Source organism: Salvia miltiorrhiza, chromosome 8 (assembly GCF_028751815.1).
Source record: "Salvia miltiorrhiza cultivar Shanhuang (shh) chromosome 8, IMPLAD_Smil_shh, whole genome shotgun sequence".
Taxonomy (NCBI): Eukaryota; Viridiplantae; Streptophyta; class Magnoliopsida; order Lamiales; family Lamiaceae; genus Salvia; species Salvia miltiorrhiza.
The window spans coordinates 25,528,368-25,550,665 of NC_080394.1; the positions used below are offsets into that span (position 1 = coordinate 25,528,368).

The window sequence follows — 22,298 nt, forward strand, 5'->3', positions numbered from 1 at the left end:
ATTTTTAAATTATTTTTCCTACGAAGAGGAATATTACAATTGAGTGAGTGCACTAATAATAGTGCTATGATCATTATTTTGGTCACATGAATAATTATACTATGGTATTTTATTAATGAGTGACTTTACCATAGTTTTGTGATTTTTATTTAATCACCCTTCACACTTTATTTAATTTTCCCATACTATATGTTATATGCTTAAATGACTAAGTATGGAATTAAGAGAGTAGAGATTGAGAGTATAGAGGATGAGAGAGTGGAGATGAGAGTGTAGAGATTAGAGAGAGATTAGAGAGAGAGAGAGAAAAGATTAGAGAGAGAAGAGAAAAGATTAGAGAGAGAAGATCATTAATTATCAAATATTGCATAAGATATGCAAGATCAAAATAAATCTAGCAAAATCCAAACCTCTCTCTCCCTCACTAAATTTTCGGCCATCACCCCTCTCTCCCTCACTAAAAATTTCACCCAACACATACATACACTCATCATCTTCCTCACCTCACATATCCACCATTTTCCTCCATTAGAGCAACCTTCGAAGCTTCCAAAAAAATACTACTAAACACCTCACATCACTCTAAACTTTCCCTAAACACTATCTACCTTCAATTGATCAAGAAAATCCTTGAAGAAGAAGCTCCAAAGTAGAGTGAGAAAGTGAGAAAATTTTGGTAAGAACTTGGGTAAGTAACCATGTCTTTCTTAAAATCTTGTTTGAGAGATGATTGTGTAAGTGTATTCTTGAAGGATGAGCAAGAAAATCACCCCTCCCTTTTCTTCTTCAAATTTTCGAAAAATAGGGTCTCCACCCTTTCAAAAATTTTTCTTTTTCTTTTCTTGTTTGGAGGTGAAAAATGAGAGTTATGTGATGTATATTGATGTTTGATATAAGTTGTGAAATATGTGTCATGAGATGTGAAATCTTTGATGGAAGTTAGTTTACCCTAAAATGGTAACTTTTGAGTTAATGAGTTAATTGATGAATTGATGATATAAATGAGTCTATGAGGTGTAGATGATAATGATTGATGGATTAATTTAAGTATATGATGTCAATTGGAGTTTTGATGAGAGTTAGTTTGTTAAAATTTAGGGTTATGTGTATATATGCCCTTATTTGTCAATTGATGGTTTTGATGTGAGAATAATTGGTTAAAAATGAAGGATCTTGGAGTAGATTAAAGATTGGTTTGTGTTTGTAAAAATTTCAAAGAGTTAGTTAGTAAAAATTAGGACTTTTTAGTCTATGTGTTGTTTAAATGTTTTTGCTTGGAATATATGTTTTTAAGCATGATTGTAGTGTCTTTGTATTTTTTTTTGATTAAGTCTATTGTAGGCTAAATAAAATTTTGGCTAAGTTTAGTTTGTATGATTTTTTGAGTTTTATATGATGTGAGTTTGATGCTTGATAAAATGAGATTTATTTGCTCTATGATCATTATGAGAATTTTTATCCATGTTTTGCTAAGAGTTTTATGTTGATACATGGATTTTCATAAAAATGTAATAACTATAGTTTTTATGATAAAAAGAGAGTAAATATGAGAATAATGAGATATATGATGAAAATGATCATATTTGAGTATTTGAGAAATTTCGAGCATGAAATTGAGAAGGAATTTGTTAGATATGTTCGTTGATGTGTTTTCTATGAGATTTGAGTGGATGACGAAAGAAAAGAGTCGAGATTGAGTATTACGAGTATTTTGATGTTTTTGAATGTTTTTAAGTGCTTTAAGTGCTTAAAATGAGTTTTGGTGTATTTGCTTTGTTTAATTGTTGAGTTGAGCATGTTTACTTGTGTGTATGTTTCGGAGTCGTTTTTCACGACCCACTGACCTACTGTTTTCGAGGGGTTCTTGATACCCAAACACTCTGAAAATTTTATGGTAGGTATATTTGAGAGTCTTGAGAACACCGGTAAAATTTCAAGTCATTTGGACTTCGTTTGCTATTTTTATAAAATGTAAAACTAAAACTGCTACATTCTGCCGAATTGTTCGGTGAGTAGCCAATAGAGTCATCGTTTCCAGTAGCTTTCCTTAGCATTCTGGAACCCAAATTTTTATGGTTGAGACCTTAGTGTCTTAGCTAAGTACCCACAAAATTTCAGACCGTTTTGACAACGTTTACTATTTTTCAAAAATCAAACTTTTCGGTTGCCAAAAACTGCCGAATATGGTAGACTGTAGTAAAACAGTCATATCTCCTAAAATACTTGGAGTTTTTGATCCTACTTTTTTTTAAATGAAACTAGACTCGAAGAGGTTTCTTTTGGTATGAGTTACGACCCCAGGAGAGGTCTGTACAGAGTCTGGTGAGGTTTTAAAGTTGAGTCAGTGCAGTGTAAAGCTTGTTTTCGACTTGTCTATGTGTGTTTTTAATATGCCTAAGTGTTTATACTTGTTTATGTGCTTGTTTGCTATAAGTTTGAGTCGAGTTGAGAGTTAAGTCGATATTTGGACGTGTGAATCCTTAGAAGCCGAGTATACCTAGGGATTGAGTTTTAACGGGTAAATAGATGTTGAGTGAGAAGTTAGAGTAAAGAAGAGATTGGATTTAGAATTTGAGTTTCTGACTAAGGTTTGTTTTATCACATGAACCTTCGATGACGATGACGATGTGATGATGACATATGAAGGCCCGAGCGAGACGAAGCAGTAAGTTGCCTGATTTCTTTCCAGATTAAGCGAAGGACTTCAGGTGGGCAATATTTTGAGTATACAAATATTATCCGAGCTTTCTAAAATGATTTAATGATATAATGATGTTATGAGATTAACAAATGTTTTGAGATAAATGATATTTGAGAACTGTTTGACTTGCCAATTTTTTGATGTTGAGCTTGTGTGTTACCCTCTACTGATGAGACGAGTTCGGTCCTGCCACAAGCGGGATTTTGTGCACAGAGGTGACTGTGAGCCGTCTTCGGGTCGGCCGGTCACGGTACTTGAGAGGGAGGCCTACTTCTCAGTACCTTTGATGATGATGAATTGTAGATGTGGTACATGCATGTTTAGATCTTTGACAGCTGTCATTCGTTTACTTATGATGTCATAATTATGAAAACTGCATGCACAGATTCTTTTAATGCTAATTTATTTCTGTGTGTTGCTGAGATGTGGCAAGTTTCAAACCTATAGCTCTAAGAGCATCTTTCTTGTTTTTCGGCATTTGCCCACTGAGTATTATGTACTCACGCCCTGCATGTATTTCTAAATGTGCAGGCTAAGCTGGGAGTGAGATTGGACTGGTGCTGATGGGGGAGAGTTTCAAATGATGTAAATTAAATTACTATTTTGCCTCGATGATAATAGAGTCTGATGTTTGAATTACTTAGTTTCTTTTGAGATCAAGCAATACACTCACGGTTATGTGTCTTCATACATATAATCGGTTCGCCTTTTGCTGCGATACTCTGCAAATTATGCTTCCTTATGAAAAATGAACTATACGCGTTTTGTTTTTGTTCGTGAAATTCCTAACAATTAAAAAGTTATGACAATGTTGACGATTTTACCCTTGGGCTAATTTTATAAGATTTTCCTTAGCATGTTTTGACGTGAGCTTCCGCATGACGTTCACCTAGTTCTTCTTATCTTTTATTCTTTAAAAATAGTCGTATCGATACTCGTACCCCACTATTACTAGTGTCGGGTCTGCGGGCTGCGACAACCGTAGATCTTGATGATCGAATGGCTTAAAATGGTTCTCCGTTCTAATTTTATTTAGTGGTTCTTATTTGAACCTCTCCCTATATATATATATATATATATATATATAGTAGGGGAAAATTAATCATGCAACTATATAATTAATAATTGAACCGATTAAAAAAAATCTATCATGTTCAGTTCAAAATTAATGGGAATTACATGTATATATATTATGTAAATTTACCTTTTTTCCAGCATAATATAGTAAAATTAGACATTAATATACATGATAATGTACAAATCTAAAACAATCATTCCCATATATATATATATATATATATATAACTCAAATAATTTACAAAATAAAATTAATATTATTTCATAATATAATACTAATCATTAATATCATGTATGACTTCTATATATATAAACAATTTATTGAAAATCTTTAATGTAAATGTAAATCTATATATTTGTAGTATTCGATATATAATACATACGTATTCAGAATGGGATTGTAATAAATCTAAATTGATAAAGTTAATATTTTCTTATTGCACAAATGAAAGTGAATAGAATAGTTAGATTTTGTAAATAATTTACGAAATTAACTACTATGAAAGTATAATGTAGCACGTGATTGGTTTGCATAATGGAAGACTTCTCAAAATCTTAATGCAAATTTTCGCCCAAAAAAAGCAAACACTATAAGTCTAGTAAATCAGCTCATCCTATAAAAAATGGAACATTTGCCTAACATATATAGGGCATATCAATTCTACAAATTTCTTTCTTTTTTTTAACCAATAAGACTCTAGATTTATTACATACCGAAATAACTGAAATGAAAATGTCGTATATTGTCGTCAAAACACTCTTGCTCTTCATTCTCAATTTCCTTCCAATAATCGCTTGCTCCAAGTTCATAATTCCGGCTGATAAATCTGAGTTGGAAAGCTGGTTCGACGCCGCCTTGAGCGATGCCTCCGCCGCCTCGAGCGCTCCGAAGGTGATCAAGGTCCGGGCCCAGGGCGGCGGCGATTTCAAGACTGTAACCGATGCCATAAACAGCATCCCCGCCGGCAACAAGGAACGCGTCGTCGTTTCGATCGGCCCCGGTAATTATACAGAGAAAATAAGCATCCCTAGTGATAAGCCGTTCATCACGTTGCAGGGAGACCCCAACAACATGCCGTTCTTGGTGTTCAACGGCACGGCGGCCAAGTACGGCACGGTGGATTCCGCAACCTTGACCGCGGAGGCCGACAATTTCTACGGCGTCAATTTGAATGTAGTGGTTAGTATCCAAATTGAAGCATTCATGCATAGACTTCACCTACAAAGTAATTGTGTCATTATGAAAAATGTACATGCAGTATATATATCATGTATCTCATTTTTTGATGTTCGATGTGCATGCATACTACTATTCCTTTTTTTTTTTTTTCAATTTCTTATAATTTAATACAACTGTACAATTATTGATTAGAGTTTAATATATATATATATATATATATATATATATATATATATATTCAATTAATATTTATAACTAGAGGGCGTTTACTCTCCGTGATTGATAAGATGAATGATTGAGTATTTTTATCCTCAATTATAAGATTTCTCCAATTTCACTCTTTCAATGAAATAAGAATTAAGCAAAACTAGTGTACGACCTTGGGATATCCCAGAGTTTCAATCCATCAAAGTAAACAAGGAATTAACATTACCATTTTTATCTATCAAGCCTAATCCTTCAAAGTAAATTAAGACCCTCTTAGTGTATAACATCTAGAGCGTTGATATATGTATAATTAACGCATAGATAGCAGTAAAATTATATATATATATATATATATATATATATATATATATATAGGGGACGGTTATTCCACAAACTCCCCTTAGCATATAAATTAAGAACTTATATTGACCTTAGATTTTGAGCAATTTAACGGCTTAGATCAAATATTAGATATGTCAACTGATTCGTTTTATTTTGTTACATAATTCACGCTGATTTCCATCATGAGGGTAAATGTGAGATTATGTTTTGACTTTCCATATAGGCAATAAAATCTTTCCAAATTCTTCGCATAATTCATTTCTGGCGGAGTATGATTTTAATATAAAAAATTGGCCTGGTATTTAGTGATTCATTGAGTACAATAAGGTGCAAATTATGATATATGACGTGTGAAAACAGTTCCAATTTACTTGCTCTTTTATTATGGACTTTAAGATTTGATTTAATTGGTAATTGAGTGTCTGCACACCAATAATTGAATGGAAATGAATTTGAACCAAATTCAAATAATGATATCGACGCAATTTACGAATTGAAAATTGATGACTTCATTAAAAATACAAATAAGCATATCTTGCATGAATTATTTTTGGTTTATGTATGAATTATTCTTTATTTATATATGAATTATTTTTTATTTATGTATGAATTTTATTTGTTGCATGTTGCATGAATATTTTTTATTTGTTGCATGAATTATTTTTGGTTTATGTATGAATTATTCTTTATTTATATATGAATTATTTTTTATTTATGTATGAATTTTATTTGTTGCATGAATTATTTTTATCTGTTGCATGAATTTTTTTTATTTGTTGCATGAATTACTTTTGGTTTACATATGAATTTTTACGTTTTGGGATAATCTGTTTGCATGAATTGTTGTTGGTTTTTGTAAGAATTGTAGTCAAGTATTGTACGAAGTATTCTGTTTACCGTATGAATAAAATTACTGATTATTATTGTATGAATTATACATGATTATTATTGTATGAATTTCTTCACTGTAGAAAACTCATCGACATTGCTTGTAAATTTAATGAAAAACAACCATGAGATCAAATTTGAACAATATCTTCTCATACTTGGGTTCTCCATTATACCTCTGATCGTGCATGTTCTTGAACTACAATCTTAGGGTTTTTTCCTTTTTCTTCTTCTTTCCGTATCTTTTAAGCATTCTGTATTGATACTAGTAATTTATTGTGCCAAACATATTCCCTTAATTAAGGAAAGGATAATTATTAAAATGATGAAATTACTTATCTAGCCTAATACAAGACATGTCGTTAATTTTATGGAAAATTGATCATTGGGATCAGACCGTTCAATCTAAATAATCTAATGGTCTATAATGGTTCTTATTTTATAGATTAAAATTGGTTCTTATTTTAGCCTCCCCCTATATATATATATATATATATATATATATGTTGGTAAGTTGATTAATCTTGATTGGATGTTTGTAAGAATTCTTCACCGAGACCAGACGGAATGAGGAAGGGAGCTCAGGCTCTGGCTCTAAGAATAGGCGGAGACGCCTCAGCATTCTACAACTGCAAATTCTATGGATATCAAGACACCGTCTTTGATTACAAGGGCAGACATTTGTTCAAAGATTGCTATATCGAAGGAACTGTGGATTTCATCTTTGGAAGCGGCCAATCCATTTATATGGTGAGATATGATAATGACCAAATATATATGGGTCCTTGTTATTTACTAATATAAATTTGTTATTTTTGGGGGGTTTAGAACTCGGAGATACATGTGATTCCTGGAGACCCAGTGGCATTCATAACAGCACATGCGAGGTCCAATGATTCCGAAACAAGTGCCTTTGTATTCGTGCATTGCTCCATTACCGGAACAGGGCAAACTGCATTTCTGGGAAGATCCTGGTTTCCGTATGCAAGGGTGGTCTACGCCAACTCCAATCTCACCGACGTTGTCAACCCTCTTGGATGGTCCAACAATATGGATCCTAAAAACAACAGGTACCCACATCATACTCAGTCACAGGGTTTTTTAGGATAATAATTTAGGTCGCTTCGGAAATTAGGACAAAAATTTCTGAGCTTGTAAAAATACAACACTTAACACTAATTAATAAGTGTTGCATTCGCAGGACATTTCTCGGCCCGTTATTGAATTTTCTGGCTTACCCGCACGGACAAGCACATGACATCCTATCTGGAGCCCTAAAAATGACGTGCTTGCCACATGCGGGTTGTCACGTGCTTGGTCCGTGCCCGAAAATTTGATAATGGCCGAGAATGTCCTGCGGGTGCAACACTTAATTAATTAGTGTCTTATTTTTAAAAGTTCGAAAATTTTTGTCCTAATTTTCAAATCGACTTAAGTTACTGTTCCAAAAACCGATCATACATATATAGCTGCAGCCTGGACCTAAAAAGAATTAATAAAATTTAATCTATGCTGAAAATATATATATGAGCAGGACTGTGTATTTCGGAGAATTCAAGAATGAAGGCGCGGGATCAAATTTGGAGAAGCGAGTAACGTTTGCTAAGAAGCTTACGGAAGAAGAGGCAAAGCCATTCATCACCCTTGATTTTATAGGCGCGTCTTCATGGCTCATCCCTCCTCCCAAACTCTAATTAACCATCGATATATATCGAGAGTCAGAGGATTTTTTAGGACAGTAACTTAGATTGATTTGGAAATTAGGACAATAATTTTCGGACTTGTAAAAATAGGACACTAATTTTTTTAGAGTAAAAATAGGACACTAATTAATAAGCGTCGTAAAAATAAGACATTTCTCGGCCGATAATTGGCCGAAAAATGTCCTGCGGATGCAACACTTATTAATTAGTGTCCTATTTTACTCTTAAAAACAATTAGTGTCCTATTTTTACAAGTTCGAAAGTTATTGTCCTAATTTCCAAATCAATCTAAGTTACTGTCCTAAAAAACCCTCGAACTCTATATATCGATGTGTGCTTCATAAATTAATTTGATTAGCTAGCTTTCTAAATCACCACAGCTTCTTCTTATTTAATTATTAATATTGTATAATTTGTGTAGTTAATAAAATTTTACATATCAAGTATGTGTTTATATATTATATATTGTCACTCAATAAAACATTTCTCAAACTTCTCAAGGTTAAGAAATTTAAAATTCGCAACAATAAATATTAAAAGGTTAGTGTGCAAGCGATTTTAGTGACTATTATTTTTTTATAAACTACAAATATTATTCCCTCCGTCTATGAAACATATATATATTCTTATTGTTCGTCCACAAATATTTTCCTTTTCCTTTTTTTGGACATAATCTCACTAACTACCGCCCTTAAAATTTTCATATATTTACACATATTGTCATTAATGGATTCACATAAACGCACTAATTATCACCGGCGCCGGTTTTTCTAATTTACGTCACCAAATATACAATTAGCTAACATTTTCATTAAAAAATACTTCATACACGGAAGGAGTATTAAGTTATGAAAAATATAATATAGAACAAAGCCAGTTTGCACAAACATTCATAATTGGAAAAAAAAAAGTTTTTTATAAAATGAAAGTTGAAAACAATCCCAAACTATTATTTATTTATTTTTCTAACACAAATTATCGGTATATTTGGTTGTGTTAATAGGCAAAAGTGCCCCATTCCTTATTCATATTTTGAAAAATGCTCACCCTTATCATGCAAAGCTATCCATGCCCTAAATTACTAATTAACCCTTAAGTGGGTCAACATCTTAAGTAATCATTTCGGTCTTCTTACACAATCTTACACATTTTTAAGTTCCCATGCATTTTTGTACAATAATTTGTGATGTTGACCGAAATGATTACACATTGAGTGTCCGGAATGATTTTTTTAAACTGTATATATATATAGTGTTCATATGTTTAAATTGAAAATATTATAGACCGGACACTAATTAACACTTAAACAATATATTAAATTAAATTCAGCAAAATAGTAAAAATTAATATAAAGATACAAATAGATAGAATGCAAACTTTTATGTCGATATAGCATCGATCCGGCCGGTGAAATGGCCAGATCAATGTATCCGACCGGGTACATTTCAGGTAAAATATGACCCGGCCGGATACATTTTTCCTTGACAATTACCGGCCGGATAGATATTATTTAGGCATAAAATATTCTATTTTATTCAATTTCATAAAAAAAAAGTCAAGAAGCTAATAATATATATCCATGCGTATCTATCTTAAATTTTTTTTTCCCTTTAATATCTTAATTTCAATACATATATTCTTTGAAATTATTTGTATATATATATATATATATTGTGTTATTCTTGAATGTTGATATATAGTACTATATAACACTATATTATCGTGTTAATCAATCGATATCTTTAAATTTAAAAAATATATATATATATATATATATATATACTCAAAATCCGTCCCAAATAAATGCATGCTTGTTACCCAAAAAAATCATGCATGTTACCAAGTGAATTTTGCAAAGAACCGATACATAAAGGTCAAAAATATCTTTCTAAAAAATTTGATTCCCTTTTGATAGACATAAAGCCGATACAATCGGTCCATTCACTTCTCTATTTAACACTATATTTACTTTAAAATACTAGGGTTTTTTCACTTTTTCTCCATTCACCTCTATCGGCTCGGCTTCTTCACTTTTTTTTACCCACCGAGAGAGAGAGTTCAAAATATTAGAATTTCTACGGAGGACTCATCCATGGCACTATGCCCGGAATAATGCGTCCGGCCGGAACAGTTTCAATCTGAAATGTTCCCGACCGGATACATTTTACCGGACACTTCACCGGCCGGATAGTTTCTCTTTAGGCATAAAATACTTTATTAAATATATCTGTATGTTTACGTTAATTATTACTATTTTACTGAATTTAATTTAATTATAATTGTTTAATTATTAATTATTGAAACTGTTATTGCTTGGTAAAATATTAAATTGCAGTTTTTTAATATTTTACTGAATTTAATTAAATTGCTTGGTATTGATTGCAGTTTAATAATTTACTGAATTTTTACTGAATTTAATATTAAATTGCTGAATTACTCTAATTTTACTGAATTTAATATTAAATTCAGTATTTAATATGAATTTAATTGCAGTTTAATTTTACTGAATTTTACTGAATTTTACTGAATTTTAATATTTTAATATTACTCAAATTACTGTTTTAATATTTTACTATTTTACTGAATTACTGAATTTAAATATTATTTAATTAAATTGCTTGGTATTAATTAATTTCGCCTCTTTTTTAATTATGCCTATTTGTATTATTTTTTAATATTTTACTGAATTTAATATGTTTTCATTTTGTAAATGAATAGGCGAATGTCCCATATCTTCGTCGCGACACTATAGACCAGACGGAGGTTGCTATCAGCACCTACTATAGGGATTCACATTTTCCGGAGCTGGTTGAAACTTTAAATGTGGTCGGCGATCAGTGCAATTCAGATTTATTGGGAAGATTTAGAGCATCATGTTTTGGGCATTTCACTGATTGGAGGCCCGGCCCGAAGAGCAATAAAGCCTTACACCAGATTGTATCGAGGCAGATTGTGTCAGAAGACGATGAGATGTGCTTCTTTCTATGTGGAGCACGAGTCAGATTTTCCCCAGCGGACTACGCATTAGTGACTGGGCTCAATTTCGGGGGATCGAGGTTCGATGCGACATTACAGCACGACTGCAGTCGCGTGGAGGCATACCGACGATTCTGCGGTGGGCGAAGCATGACCATACAGTCGCTCATCAAACGCGTGTGCGATTTGGATCGTCGAGTGGATGATGAGGATGGGAGCTTGTACCTTCGTGCTGTCCTCGTGTGTGTGGCTCACACCCTTGTTCTTGGGTTGGATGCGCGGGTACAACCGTGGCTTTGGGTGTTGGTGGATGATCTGGCTGCATTTGATAGATTCCCCTGGGGCGCGTATTCGTATAAGATGTTATGTCATTATACGACAGAGACAGGAAAGGGCGAGAAGTATCACTTCTACGGTCCTTCGTGGGCTTTATATGTCTGGGCATTGGAGCGTGTCCCGGGCCTCGGACACATGGTCGCAGCATCTAGCGGTGATCCGACAGCGCACCCTCGATTTTTGAGATGGACTTTCAGGGGTAAGCCCCGGCTTCACGGTCTGCGCGAGCTATTTGAGGGACAGGTAATCAGTTATTTCAGATTTAGTGTTTCACCGTTACTGGTTTTACTTATGTTCTAATATATTATCTTTGTTGCTTTCTAGGGTGGTGTCCTTCCACTGGAGCCCGATGGTGACGATCTGTCGAGTCACTACTTCATAACAGCGCTGACACCGGGCGAACTCTCGGTGAGCTTCAGGCCCCCCGACAACCCATTAGCTCGGGGTGTCCAATTTTCACAGCACACCGGAGCCCGTTTTGTGGAGGAGTTCGGTGACGAGGAGGATGTACCTAGACAACCTCGTACGACTCGCAGTCACAGTGTTCGGGGCCCTGTGAGGGATGCTCGACCCCATGAGCCAGCTCGTCATTCAGTAGATACGGGCAAGCGCCCAGCGCCGCATACTTCTTCAATAAGTGCCGCTGCAGCGTCCAACGGGATAACCGGAACTAACCAATTAGTTAGTTCATCTGCTCCAGGAACCTGTTTGTCATCATCGTCGTCGATCTGCAAATTCTGTCAACCTGCATATTCAATCCCCGCCCTTCTCACGTTCTCTGGCTCCGACAAGTCTTCAGAGGCGCTTGTATCAGTCTCGGCTTCAGACGATGGAACATAATCTTCATCTACATTACCAGCATTCTCCACAAACTGAGGCTCGTACGTATATTGATCATCAGCTAGACCCCAACAACGATCAGTTGTTAGGCGATCGTAATTATACGGATTTGGCTCATCCCATGAAGGTCAACCCGTTGACTGATCATTACCCCAAGTGACCGACGGTTCAACAATTTCTTGCGCTGGTGAATCTCCGGCTGATAGGTCTAAATAAGCATATCTTTGGATTGCTTCCAATCCGTCCCCACCTTCGAATGTTGCACTGGATTCACCTCCATACCCGGAAGATTGAGGGAGATCGAACGAAGGAACATACACTCCTCCACTATAATCGTCTTCGACAACATAAATCTCAGAAAAATGTGGCTGGGACGCCAGCAACTGAAGCAAATCATTGTCATCGGCAAGAAGATTTTTACTGTATACCCTGCCATTTAATCTCTTCGTCAAATAATACAAGCTGTAATTAGTGCTCAATGAATTCTCCAACATCAGGTGATTTATCATGTACACCGTACTGGCCATTGTGTCTCCGAAAATATGCAAATTCTTAGAAGAGCCGCCGATGTACTCATAACCATTGAAGGCACCTCCATAATTAACCACAAAGTATCTCCCATATTCATTCATCTACAGAAAAAATAATAAATAAATAAATATATGTTGTAAAGGGAATAAAATGTTAAAATACAACATATAACATGTTAATACACTCGAAAAACATCTATCCGCCCGGGGAAGTTTCCGAGGAAATGTGTCCGGCCGTGTATTACATGATATATAATTACACACGGCCGGACACATTTTCAATGACACTTGTCCGGGCGGATACATGATTTTCGAGCATATTAACATGAGTTATGCAGCAATATATATGTATAGAACTAAAATGCAACTAATAATTACTAATTAATACTTAAAAACATGATAGAATGTGCTCTAATTCACATGTATTTCCTTCTAACGTGGCTTTAAATCATAGTATGCTATAATATGCTAATAATTCACATAAGCATATAGGATCGAACAAAACATTGAAAATAAACAATAACCAACTTAAATTACATTTCAAGCGTAAAATGACATACATTTAAACGTTCGGATGAGAGAATTCACAAATAATAGCTTCACCACTTGGAAAATATTAGAATTTCTAATGAGTTTGAGTGTTTTTTCACTTTGAGTGCTCGGATGAGAGGATGAGAGAATTCACTCATATATAAACAAAGATTCCTTCATTTCACGTGAATTTCAATGAAATTAGAGTGTTTGACATGAATACTTTACTGACAAGGCTATTTCACATCATATTTGTCGTTTATCATCAATTTAAAAAAAAAATTATGTCCCTTAATTGAAGGCTAATTAATCGATGGAATATAAATACAAAAAATTAACACAATCCATATTAGCACTCAAAACACACATCGGAACCAAAAAAACATCTATCCGACCGGAACATATATGCGTCCGACCGACGAAATCTTATGTCCGGTCGGACACTTTGTTTTTCCGGTCGGACAGTCTTTTTTTTTTTTTCCAATGTGTGTTTTGAGTGCTAATATCGATTGTGTTAATTTTTAGTATTTATATTCCATTGATTAATTAGCCTACGATTTACTTGTAAAATCTTCGATTTTAATTCAAAAATAAATAAATATTATTTTTTCTGTCAGTCTTTCACATGTTCCAACACTTATTTGACCGATTTCAATCTTTAAATTGATGAATTGATGTTTTTCTTACACTTTAACAACTTTTAACAACTTTTGTCATAGATGTGTAAGAACTTTTGCGGAAAATAATGCACATCCATCACATTCAAAGGGCATTTTCGGTTCTTCACTTATTTAGGGCATGTAGTGCTTTACATAGTAAGAGAGGGCATTTTTCAAATTATTCATAAGAGAAATGGCACTTTAAATTTCACCTCTATTTGGTTTTCCATATTGCATGTCTCTCTCCCTCCCTCCCTATATGTATATATGTTCATTTAAGTGTTACACAGCTGTCTTAATATTGCTAGAAAATGCAAATATATGTGATATAAAAGAAATTCTAGAGGCAATACAATATATCTTCAATTCGTGGCATCAAGATCTACAAATTGATATATAACTGACTCTGTTTGTTTATTATTAATAACTTCAAATTAAATTACTCATTAGCTCAAAGCGTTGAGGTCGTGCTGAACAATAATCGATCGAGTCAAAGGTTAAGATCCAATTTTATATATCTTGATCAAATTCGCGGACATATATATATATATATATATATATATATATATATATGCAGTGATTGAATGGCCCAACCTTCGATACATCATACATCATACATTAATGTTGTCATCACAAAATGTGCAGCGAAAATATTCACGTTCATTACACCATACTCATCTCTTCATCTTCTGCATATATAATTTACATTTTCACCTCGTGATCTTTTCTTGCAGTTGCTCAACTCCCATCAACATCATCCACCCTAAAAAACCGTAAGCTATTTTATCTTTGTTTTCTTTTCTCTTTCTATACTATATATATCCCCAACAACAGTGAGCAAGCAAACAGGGAGATCCAATGTTGACTGACCGTGCTGACCAAGCAATTCAGCATAGACTAATCCAAGGCACAATCGTCGCTTCACCGGACATTCACACTCAAATGTGACCCAAATTGATAAGTTTTTTACTCCTATTTTTCTTTGTTTATCTAGTTATTATTCTATGTATCAGCATGTTTATGAATTTAAAGTTTACACGTTCTGATGCTTAGTATTACTATGATATCTTAGAGAGTCTAGGTATGCTCACTATTGCTCTGATTCTAGAATTGTGCTCAAAATTATAAAGATTGATTTAATTTTCACTATCATACATTGTTTAGACTTAGTAATTTCTTTTATGTAGTGTCAATGGTTTTGATATCATTAAAAAGGGGAAAATTGTTGAAAAAATTATGATGTTTTGATTCGATCCCAAAACCCCTGAAACTGATGGTGATGATAATATGCCAAAGTCTTTCTCTTATAGACTGTTGTTCATATGTTAGGGAGTGTCTTTTTTATGTTTACATGATATCAGTTTGGCGAGTAAGTTGATGGATCAACCGGTCATTCTTCAATGTTAACTAAAGAACCGAAGAGTGCTTCAAGTACAAGAAGATCAATTGACGATATTCGACTTAAGTCTAGGCCCAACCTATCCAGAAGTGCCACGTAAGTCCTAAAGTCAGAAGAAGAAAAAACAGAGTCCATATCGTCAGTTTACGAATGTGCAGAATCCTAATACAGTCTTACGTTGTGTCAAATAGGTAGATTTTCCGAAGCCAACTATCGAGGATTTGAAGATGTTGTCTCCAACAGAAATATTCAGCCCTCGTCTACAAATAACCCGAGGCATTTAACACAGTTACTTTCATAAATGCTGTCAATTTGATTCTACAAGTGATCTAGCCTTCAAGCTTTCATTCACAAGATTACAATGTATTTTCGAAGAAGAGAGTCTACAGTGTAAACAAACTCCTTGATTGAAATTACAAGCTCAATTTTTCCAAATCAAGAGTATATATATTCCCTTAGTTCTAGGCATCAAATGATGTATTCCAAGCCTAAAATCGAGCACACATCATACCTACTGTTTTTATTGTAACAGTGTGCTCCTTAGTCGGAAAAAATCCCTTTTATACTCATTAGAAGTCGAAAAAAATCCCTTTTATACTCATTAGAGAGACAAGAACTTGAGTAGCGTGGCTAGGCAGAAAGTGGTGCCATCTTATTCTCTAATAGATTATCTTGAAAGGAGTTGTCACTCAACTCCAAGTTCGAGCACCATGATTACATTCCAAAAGATCTGCACTAGAATTTGTCAACAGTATAATACATGAATGACCTATCCAAATATAGTACTCCCTCCGTCCCATTTGTATTGGCTCCCTACTTTTGGGCACGGAGATTAAGAATGCCTTTATTTATGAGTTAAGCATGGAATGCTTCATTTAAATCCCAATTACCACCTACTAATTTAAGTTGCCCCAAATATTTGGAATTGGCCCCAATTAACATAATTTAATTATTTATGCCAACTTTGAATTGTGCTATATTCATTAAAATTGAAAGATTACACATATTGAACTGTGTGAAGTAAAACGTGTGGGAAGCAAAACAAGTATGGAATCTGAAAAGTACACTTCCAATTTAAGGAGACAAAATGAGTCTTCCAATTTCAGGAGTCAAAAAGTACAATCTTAAAAATTCAAAATTCCCTCTAAATAACATTACAAGCTCATATAAATACTAAATCCCTTTCAGTTTGCACAATAAATCCTAAACCGAAAAATGAGAAAAGACTTTACGACTGCAGAGCAAAATCAAGTGGTTCAGTTTCTTCTTGAAGGCAGTAACCATGGAAAAATGGCCAAGGGCAGGAGGGCTGAAGCTGTCATCAAGTTTTCCAGCTCCCCAAGAACAATCACTCGGATTTGGGCTGCAGCAAACAAGCAACAAGAAGAAGGTGAAGTAATTTATTTAAAGAGTGCAAAGTTTCAAACTAGAGCTAAACGAGTACACATAGACTTGGATTTAATCTCTAGTTTGGAGCTTCAAAAATGCTCAACAATAAGAAGGCTAGCACAAGGAATTAGCTGCAATAAGAGCACAGTGGGAAGGTGGATAAAACAAGGGCTGATCAAAGCACACACGAGTGCAATATGGCCAGACCTCACTGCCCCAATAAGTTGCTTAGGTTAAGGTTTTCAGTTGAAGCTATAGAGCTAGACATAATTCTCAACACATTGAGGTTTAAGAGCATGGAGAATACAGTTCACATAGACGAGAAATAGTTTTACATGATAAAAGGAGCACATAGGTTCTATTTGACCCCTACAGAATCAGAGCCACATAGAACATGCAAAAGCAAGAAGTTTATAACCAAAGTGATGTTTATGTGTGCTGTATGCAGACCAATATTTGGTGAAGATAGTAGTGTTATTTTCGATGGTAAAATAGGAATATTTCCATTCATTGAAAGAGTTCCAACTCAAAGATGTAGTAAGAACAGACCAGCTGGAACCTTAGAGACCAAGTCAATTCAATCAGTGACTAAAGATGTGATCAGACAATGCTTAATCAATCAGGTAAATGTATTCAATAAATGTTAAATGAACTATCACAGTTCAATAAATGTGTTAAATGCTTGCTTTTATTGCAGATTTTACCTACAATAAAAGCAAAATGGCCACCTGGTGCAAGCAGACATATTTTTATCTAACAGGATAATGCAAAGCCACATATCAACAACAATGATCCTATTTTCAGAGAGTCAGCCGTACAAGATGGATTTGTCTTCACATTAGTACAACAACCACCAAATTCTCTGGATACTAATGTGAATTATTTAGGTTGGTTTAGGGCAATTCAGCCAATTCAAACAGAGCATGTATGTAAGACAGTTGACCAATTGGTGCAAGCTGTTGAAAATTCCTTTGAACAGTTATCTGCCACAACTTTAAACAATGTATTCTTGTCATTGCAAGGATGTATGGTTGAAATTATAAAAGTCAGAGGGGAGAACAATTACAAGCTCCACATATGGGTAAAGATGCACTTACAAGGGCTGGTACACTTCTAGTTAACTTGGAAGTGTCTGTTGATTTGGTTAGACAGTGTCTAATCTATCTAATGGAAACTGGAATTTCAGATGGGATGGAAGCGCTTATGAATACTTTGGGTATTCAGGTGTAAATAGAGAAGGTTGTTTTTGTAAAGATGTAGATGCATATGCAGGCATCTAGCCTTAAGAGAAGGCTGTGTTTTGTAAAGGTTTTTTTTTTGTAAAGATGCAGATGCAGGCATCCAGCCCTAAGAGAAGGCTGTGTTTTGTAAAGTTTTTTTTTTTTTTTTTTTGTGATGCATGTTCTTAATGCAAGAAGTTAAGTTTCATACCCATGCAATTATAGGGAGCATAAATGAGAGCATCTCATGCCTTAAGAACAAATCACAGATGCTAGAAACAGCAAAATCGTGTGTGCACTTTTCTTATCATTTCAGCACCAACACAACACTTCGCATATATACTTATTGAAGCCAACAGAGCATCAACACACAAACAGAACAAACAGAAAACACCAACAAAGCACCAACATAAAACACAAATCTCGGCTACAGACCACACAATTAGGGAAAATCACCAAAAAAGCACAAAATGAAGGAATGATCTAACCAAATCGAAGTACTTTGGTAAATAGATGCGCATCATCATTTCAAAGGCAGAATCCATCGCCGACGGCCTCAATGATTCCTCCATCACCGACGCCCTCAACGATTCCTCCATCACCGACGCTCTTTTGTCACTGCCGGACATGTGGGAGTACGAATCTGAGCTTTGGGCCACCGAATCATCATTCTCCGGGCCATAGAACAAAGCTTCAATCATTTTTGCTCTCATGCGCTCACAGTCGATTTCATCATCGCGTAGGGTTATAGAAACCATTTCATTGTAGATCTCAGACAACCTTGAACAATCATCACAGATCTCGGCTAATTTGGAAGTAAAATGACTTAGAAAGACCGTGGGACCATGGCGAGAGCTTTCGTGTTGCAGTTGGCGAGAGAGCAAATGAGAGAGAATGGTTGAAATGAGAAGAGCGGCAGATAGGAGAGGAGGGAGAAAACCCTAATTATAATTAGGGATTTTAAGTTGTTTGGGCTTAATTAGTTCCTCACTTAGCAACTTATTTTATGTTATTTTAGGAATGGGCCAATACAATTGGGACATCCCAAAATGGCAAGGGATAGCCAATACAAATGGGACGGAGGGAGTATAATATAGCATTATTGATCACTAGTTAATTAATTAAGTAGGGGAATGGCTTTGTGAGCCATAATATATGAAGGACATGTCCAAAAATATTGATGTTAATCATGTTATTTCATATCCAATCAATCAATGAACCATCCATATCCAAACCACATTACACCAAAAAAGAAGAAGAAGCAAACACTATATAAAGTTAGAAATTGGCTCATCCAATCAATAATAGAATATTTTCCTAGCATAGGACATAGAAATTCTAAACCACTACCACAAACCTAATTCTACAACTTTTATCCATCCCTTTCTTCTCTTCCTTTTCTCCTCTACCTCCAACACTTTTTCCTCCTAATATTTGCCCGTTTACATATACACACATACTTGAACACAGATTCCTTTCAAACATGCCATATTTGTTACTGCAAAAACAAGTAAAAATAAAAAATGTCGTATGTAGTCGCGGAAACACTCGTCGTGATCATCCTCTTTTCTCTGTCGATCGTTCGCTCCGACGACGCACAGTTCACAATTCCTGCTGATAAGTCCCAATTAGGAAGTTGGTTTAGCAAGAACTTCGGCGAGGCCTCCGCCGTGAAGCCGACGGCGGCGAGCACGGGTGCAGGTGCAGGTCCTCCGAAGGTGATCAGGGTGGGCGGCGGTGGCGAATTCAAGACAGTGACAGAGGCCATAAAGAGCATCCCCACCGGCAACGCGCAACGCATCGTCGTGTGGATTGCCGCCGGTAATTACACAGAGAAAATCGTAATCCCCAAGGATAAGCCGTTCATTACATTGTATGGCGACCCCATGAACATGCCGGTTTTGGTATTTGACGGCACGGCAGCCAAGTACGGAACGGTGGATACCGCCACATTGACAGCCGACTCCGACCATTTTATGGGCGTGAATTTGAAAGTGGTGGTGGGTATCAATGTTTAAGCATTTACAAACTCTACATTAAAAAAGTGCAATTATATTAAAAGATAAAATATTAACAATCCATTTTATGTATTAGTCTTTTCACTTGGGTTTGGTTCAACAATGTTTACAAAAAAATGATTCTATTCAAAAAAAATATTGGTAAATCTCGTGGTTTCTTTAATATATATATATATATGTAAAAGGGTACTTGATTTGTTATTTTGTCTTAAAATAATATGAATGGGAGTGCAAATTAAACATAATATTGTAGTTAGTTTAATTGTTTGGAAAATTTGATTAATTTTGATATTGTTGAAGAATTCTGCACCAAGGCCAGACGGAAAGAGGGTGGGAGCTCAGGCGGCAGCTGTTAGAGTAGGCGGAGATGCCTCAGTTTTCTATAACTGCAGATTCTATGGATATCAAGATACCCTTTTTGATTACAAGGGGAGACATTTGTTCAAAGATTGCTACATTGAAGGCACTGTTGATTTCATTTTTGGAAGCGGAAAATCTATTTACCTGGTAAACACCATTCATATATATATCAAAATATATGATCTCGACAAATAGAAATTTGGAAAAAGTTAACTTATTTTCAAGTGTAGAATTGTGAGATACACGTGATTCCGGGAGATCAAATGGCAATCATCGTAGCGAATGCTCGACACGATGAAAAAGAGGAGAGCGGCTTCATTTTCGTGCATTGCTCAGTGACAGGGACGGGGCAAACCGCGGTCCTGGGCAGGTCGTGGTTCCCCTATCCCAAGGTGGTCTACGCCTTCTGCGATATAAGCGACGTTATCAAGCCTGAAGGATGGTCTAACAATTTCCATCCAGAAACTAACAGGTAATGAAAACAAATTAATTCTTCTCAATTTTTCCCACAAAGGGAATTCCTACTTTACAAACTTAATGAGGTTGGTTAAGAAAGGTTATCAAATGAATTGTAATTTAAATTGAACAGCCGAAAACAAATGATTTATAGCTTTAAAGTTGAAAAATGTTTCTTTAATTATAATAATATCGAAATCAAGAATGATATTTTTTTTTTGGTGAAGTACCGTATTTTTTGGAGAATACAAAAACCAAGGGCCGGGTGCCAACTTGGAGAAGCGAGTCACGTTTGCTAAGAAGCTTAGCGAGGAAGAAGCTAAACCATTCATCACCTTTGCTTATATAGAGGCGTCAACATGGTTGATGCCTGCTGCCAAACTTTAAATAAATCAAAACTTCCACTATATATACATTCGTACTAGATGGGTGTGTGTATGTATTATATATATAGAAAGGGATTTAGTTATGTATTACCTTGCCACCTCGTGTTCATGGGTTATTATTATATAGCTTATAAAGTTCAATTATCGAATCATCTTATTTGTAATTTTTTAGTTATTTTTTAGTTTTTTGGGGACGAGGGAAGTTGGTAGTTGCTGCAATGTTGCTATTGTGTTGTAGTTAGGGATTTAGTTTTACGTACTTTACTTTTAGTTTTAATTTTTTAAATAGAGAATTGATAAAATTTCGCCATTTACGTTATTAGTACGCTCGCATACACAACGAATATCGAAATTTAACGTATATATAAATTAATTTTCTTTTTAAAAATAAAATAATCCACACAAATTACTGAATTAATAACCTGAATTTGAAAACAAATAAATATTCATATTCATATTTTCAATATATGAAATATCAATTAAATATTTTAATTAATAATGAGTATAAGTATATAATTTGCAGATAGTTTAATATGCTCCCCATCCCACTTATCTTGGCACACTTATCTTTTTTATTAATCCCATTTATAAAGGCAATTTCCTAATATGAAAATAATTAGGGGTGTTAAATCATTATTAGAGTACTTAACCTTAATTTTCCTAAGGGAAAAGGTGCAGATTGGCCCCTGAAGTAGTAGCCCCTATAACGTATAACCCCTCTTACTCACTGTGTGTGCAACTAAACCCCCGAATTCAAAAAAATCGTGTAATTAGGACCCTCTGACCAAACGGGCGTTAACTACCGTTAGTCAACCTTTTTTTTATTATTATTTAATTAAAATATGGGGCCCACTGTAACCTCATCCCTCTTTCCGCTCTCTCTCTTTCACGCCACACAAACGGACCGCACAACCGCGCTGCTGCGCTGCTACCTCCGTCCATTCCCTGCGAACGGCGCCATTGCGGTCACCGCCACCATCTCCCTTTCTCTGCTCTAACCCTTCGCCCATCACCCCTTCTCTATCTCTCCTTCTAATAATATCACATTAATCAATAATATCACTTGTGTAGATCGATTCGATTGAGAGAGAAAAAAATTA

The 22,298-nt window shown here is 34.9% G+C and overlaps 2 protein-coding genes and 1 long non-coding RNA gene across 3 annotated transcripts; all 3 read left to right on the forward strand.

The window, feature by feature from the left end:
• The first annotated feature begins 1,433 nt into the window (after positions 1–1,433).
• LOC130997256 (uncharacterized) lies at positions 1,434–3,472 on the forward strand. Its single transcript, XR_009093025.1, has 2 exons — positions 1,434–2,708; positions 3,233–3,472. It is a non-coding gene; the product is annotated as an uncharacterized LOC130997256 (long non-coding RNA).
• A 1,007-nt stretch (positions 3,473–4,479) lies between these two features.
• On the forward strand, positions 4,480–8,598 carry LOC130997257 (pectinesterase 1-like). Its single transcript, XM_057922519.1, has 4 exons — positions 4,480–4,958; positions 6,939–7,145; positions 7,224–7,465; positions 7,930–8,598. The coding sequence occupies exons 1-4, from the start codon at positions 4,506–4,508 to the stop codon at positions 8,087–8,089; spliced, it is 1,062 nt and encodes a 353-aa protein (XP_057778502.1). The 5' UTR covers positions 4,480–4,505; the 3' UTR covers positions 8,090–8,598.
• A 10,717-nt stretch (positions 8,599–19,315) lies between these two features.
• On the forward strand, positions 19,316–21,517 carry LOC130997258 (pectinesterase 1-like). Its single transcript, XM_057922520.1, has 4 exons — positions 19,316–19,978; positions 20,297–20,503; positions 20,587–20,828; positions 21,040–21,517. The coding sequence occupies exons 1-4, from the start codon at positions 19,502–19,504 to the stop codon at positions 21,197–21,199; spliced, it is 1,086 nt and encodes a 361-aa protein (XP_057778503.1). The 5' UTR covers positions 19,316–19,501; the 3' UTR covers positions 21,200–21,517.
• The last annotated feature ends 781 nt before the right edge of the window (positions 21,518–22,298 follow it).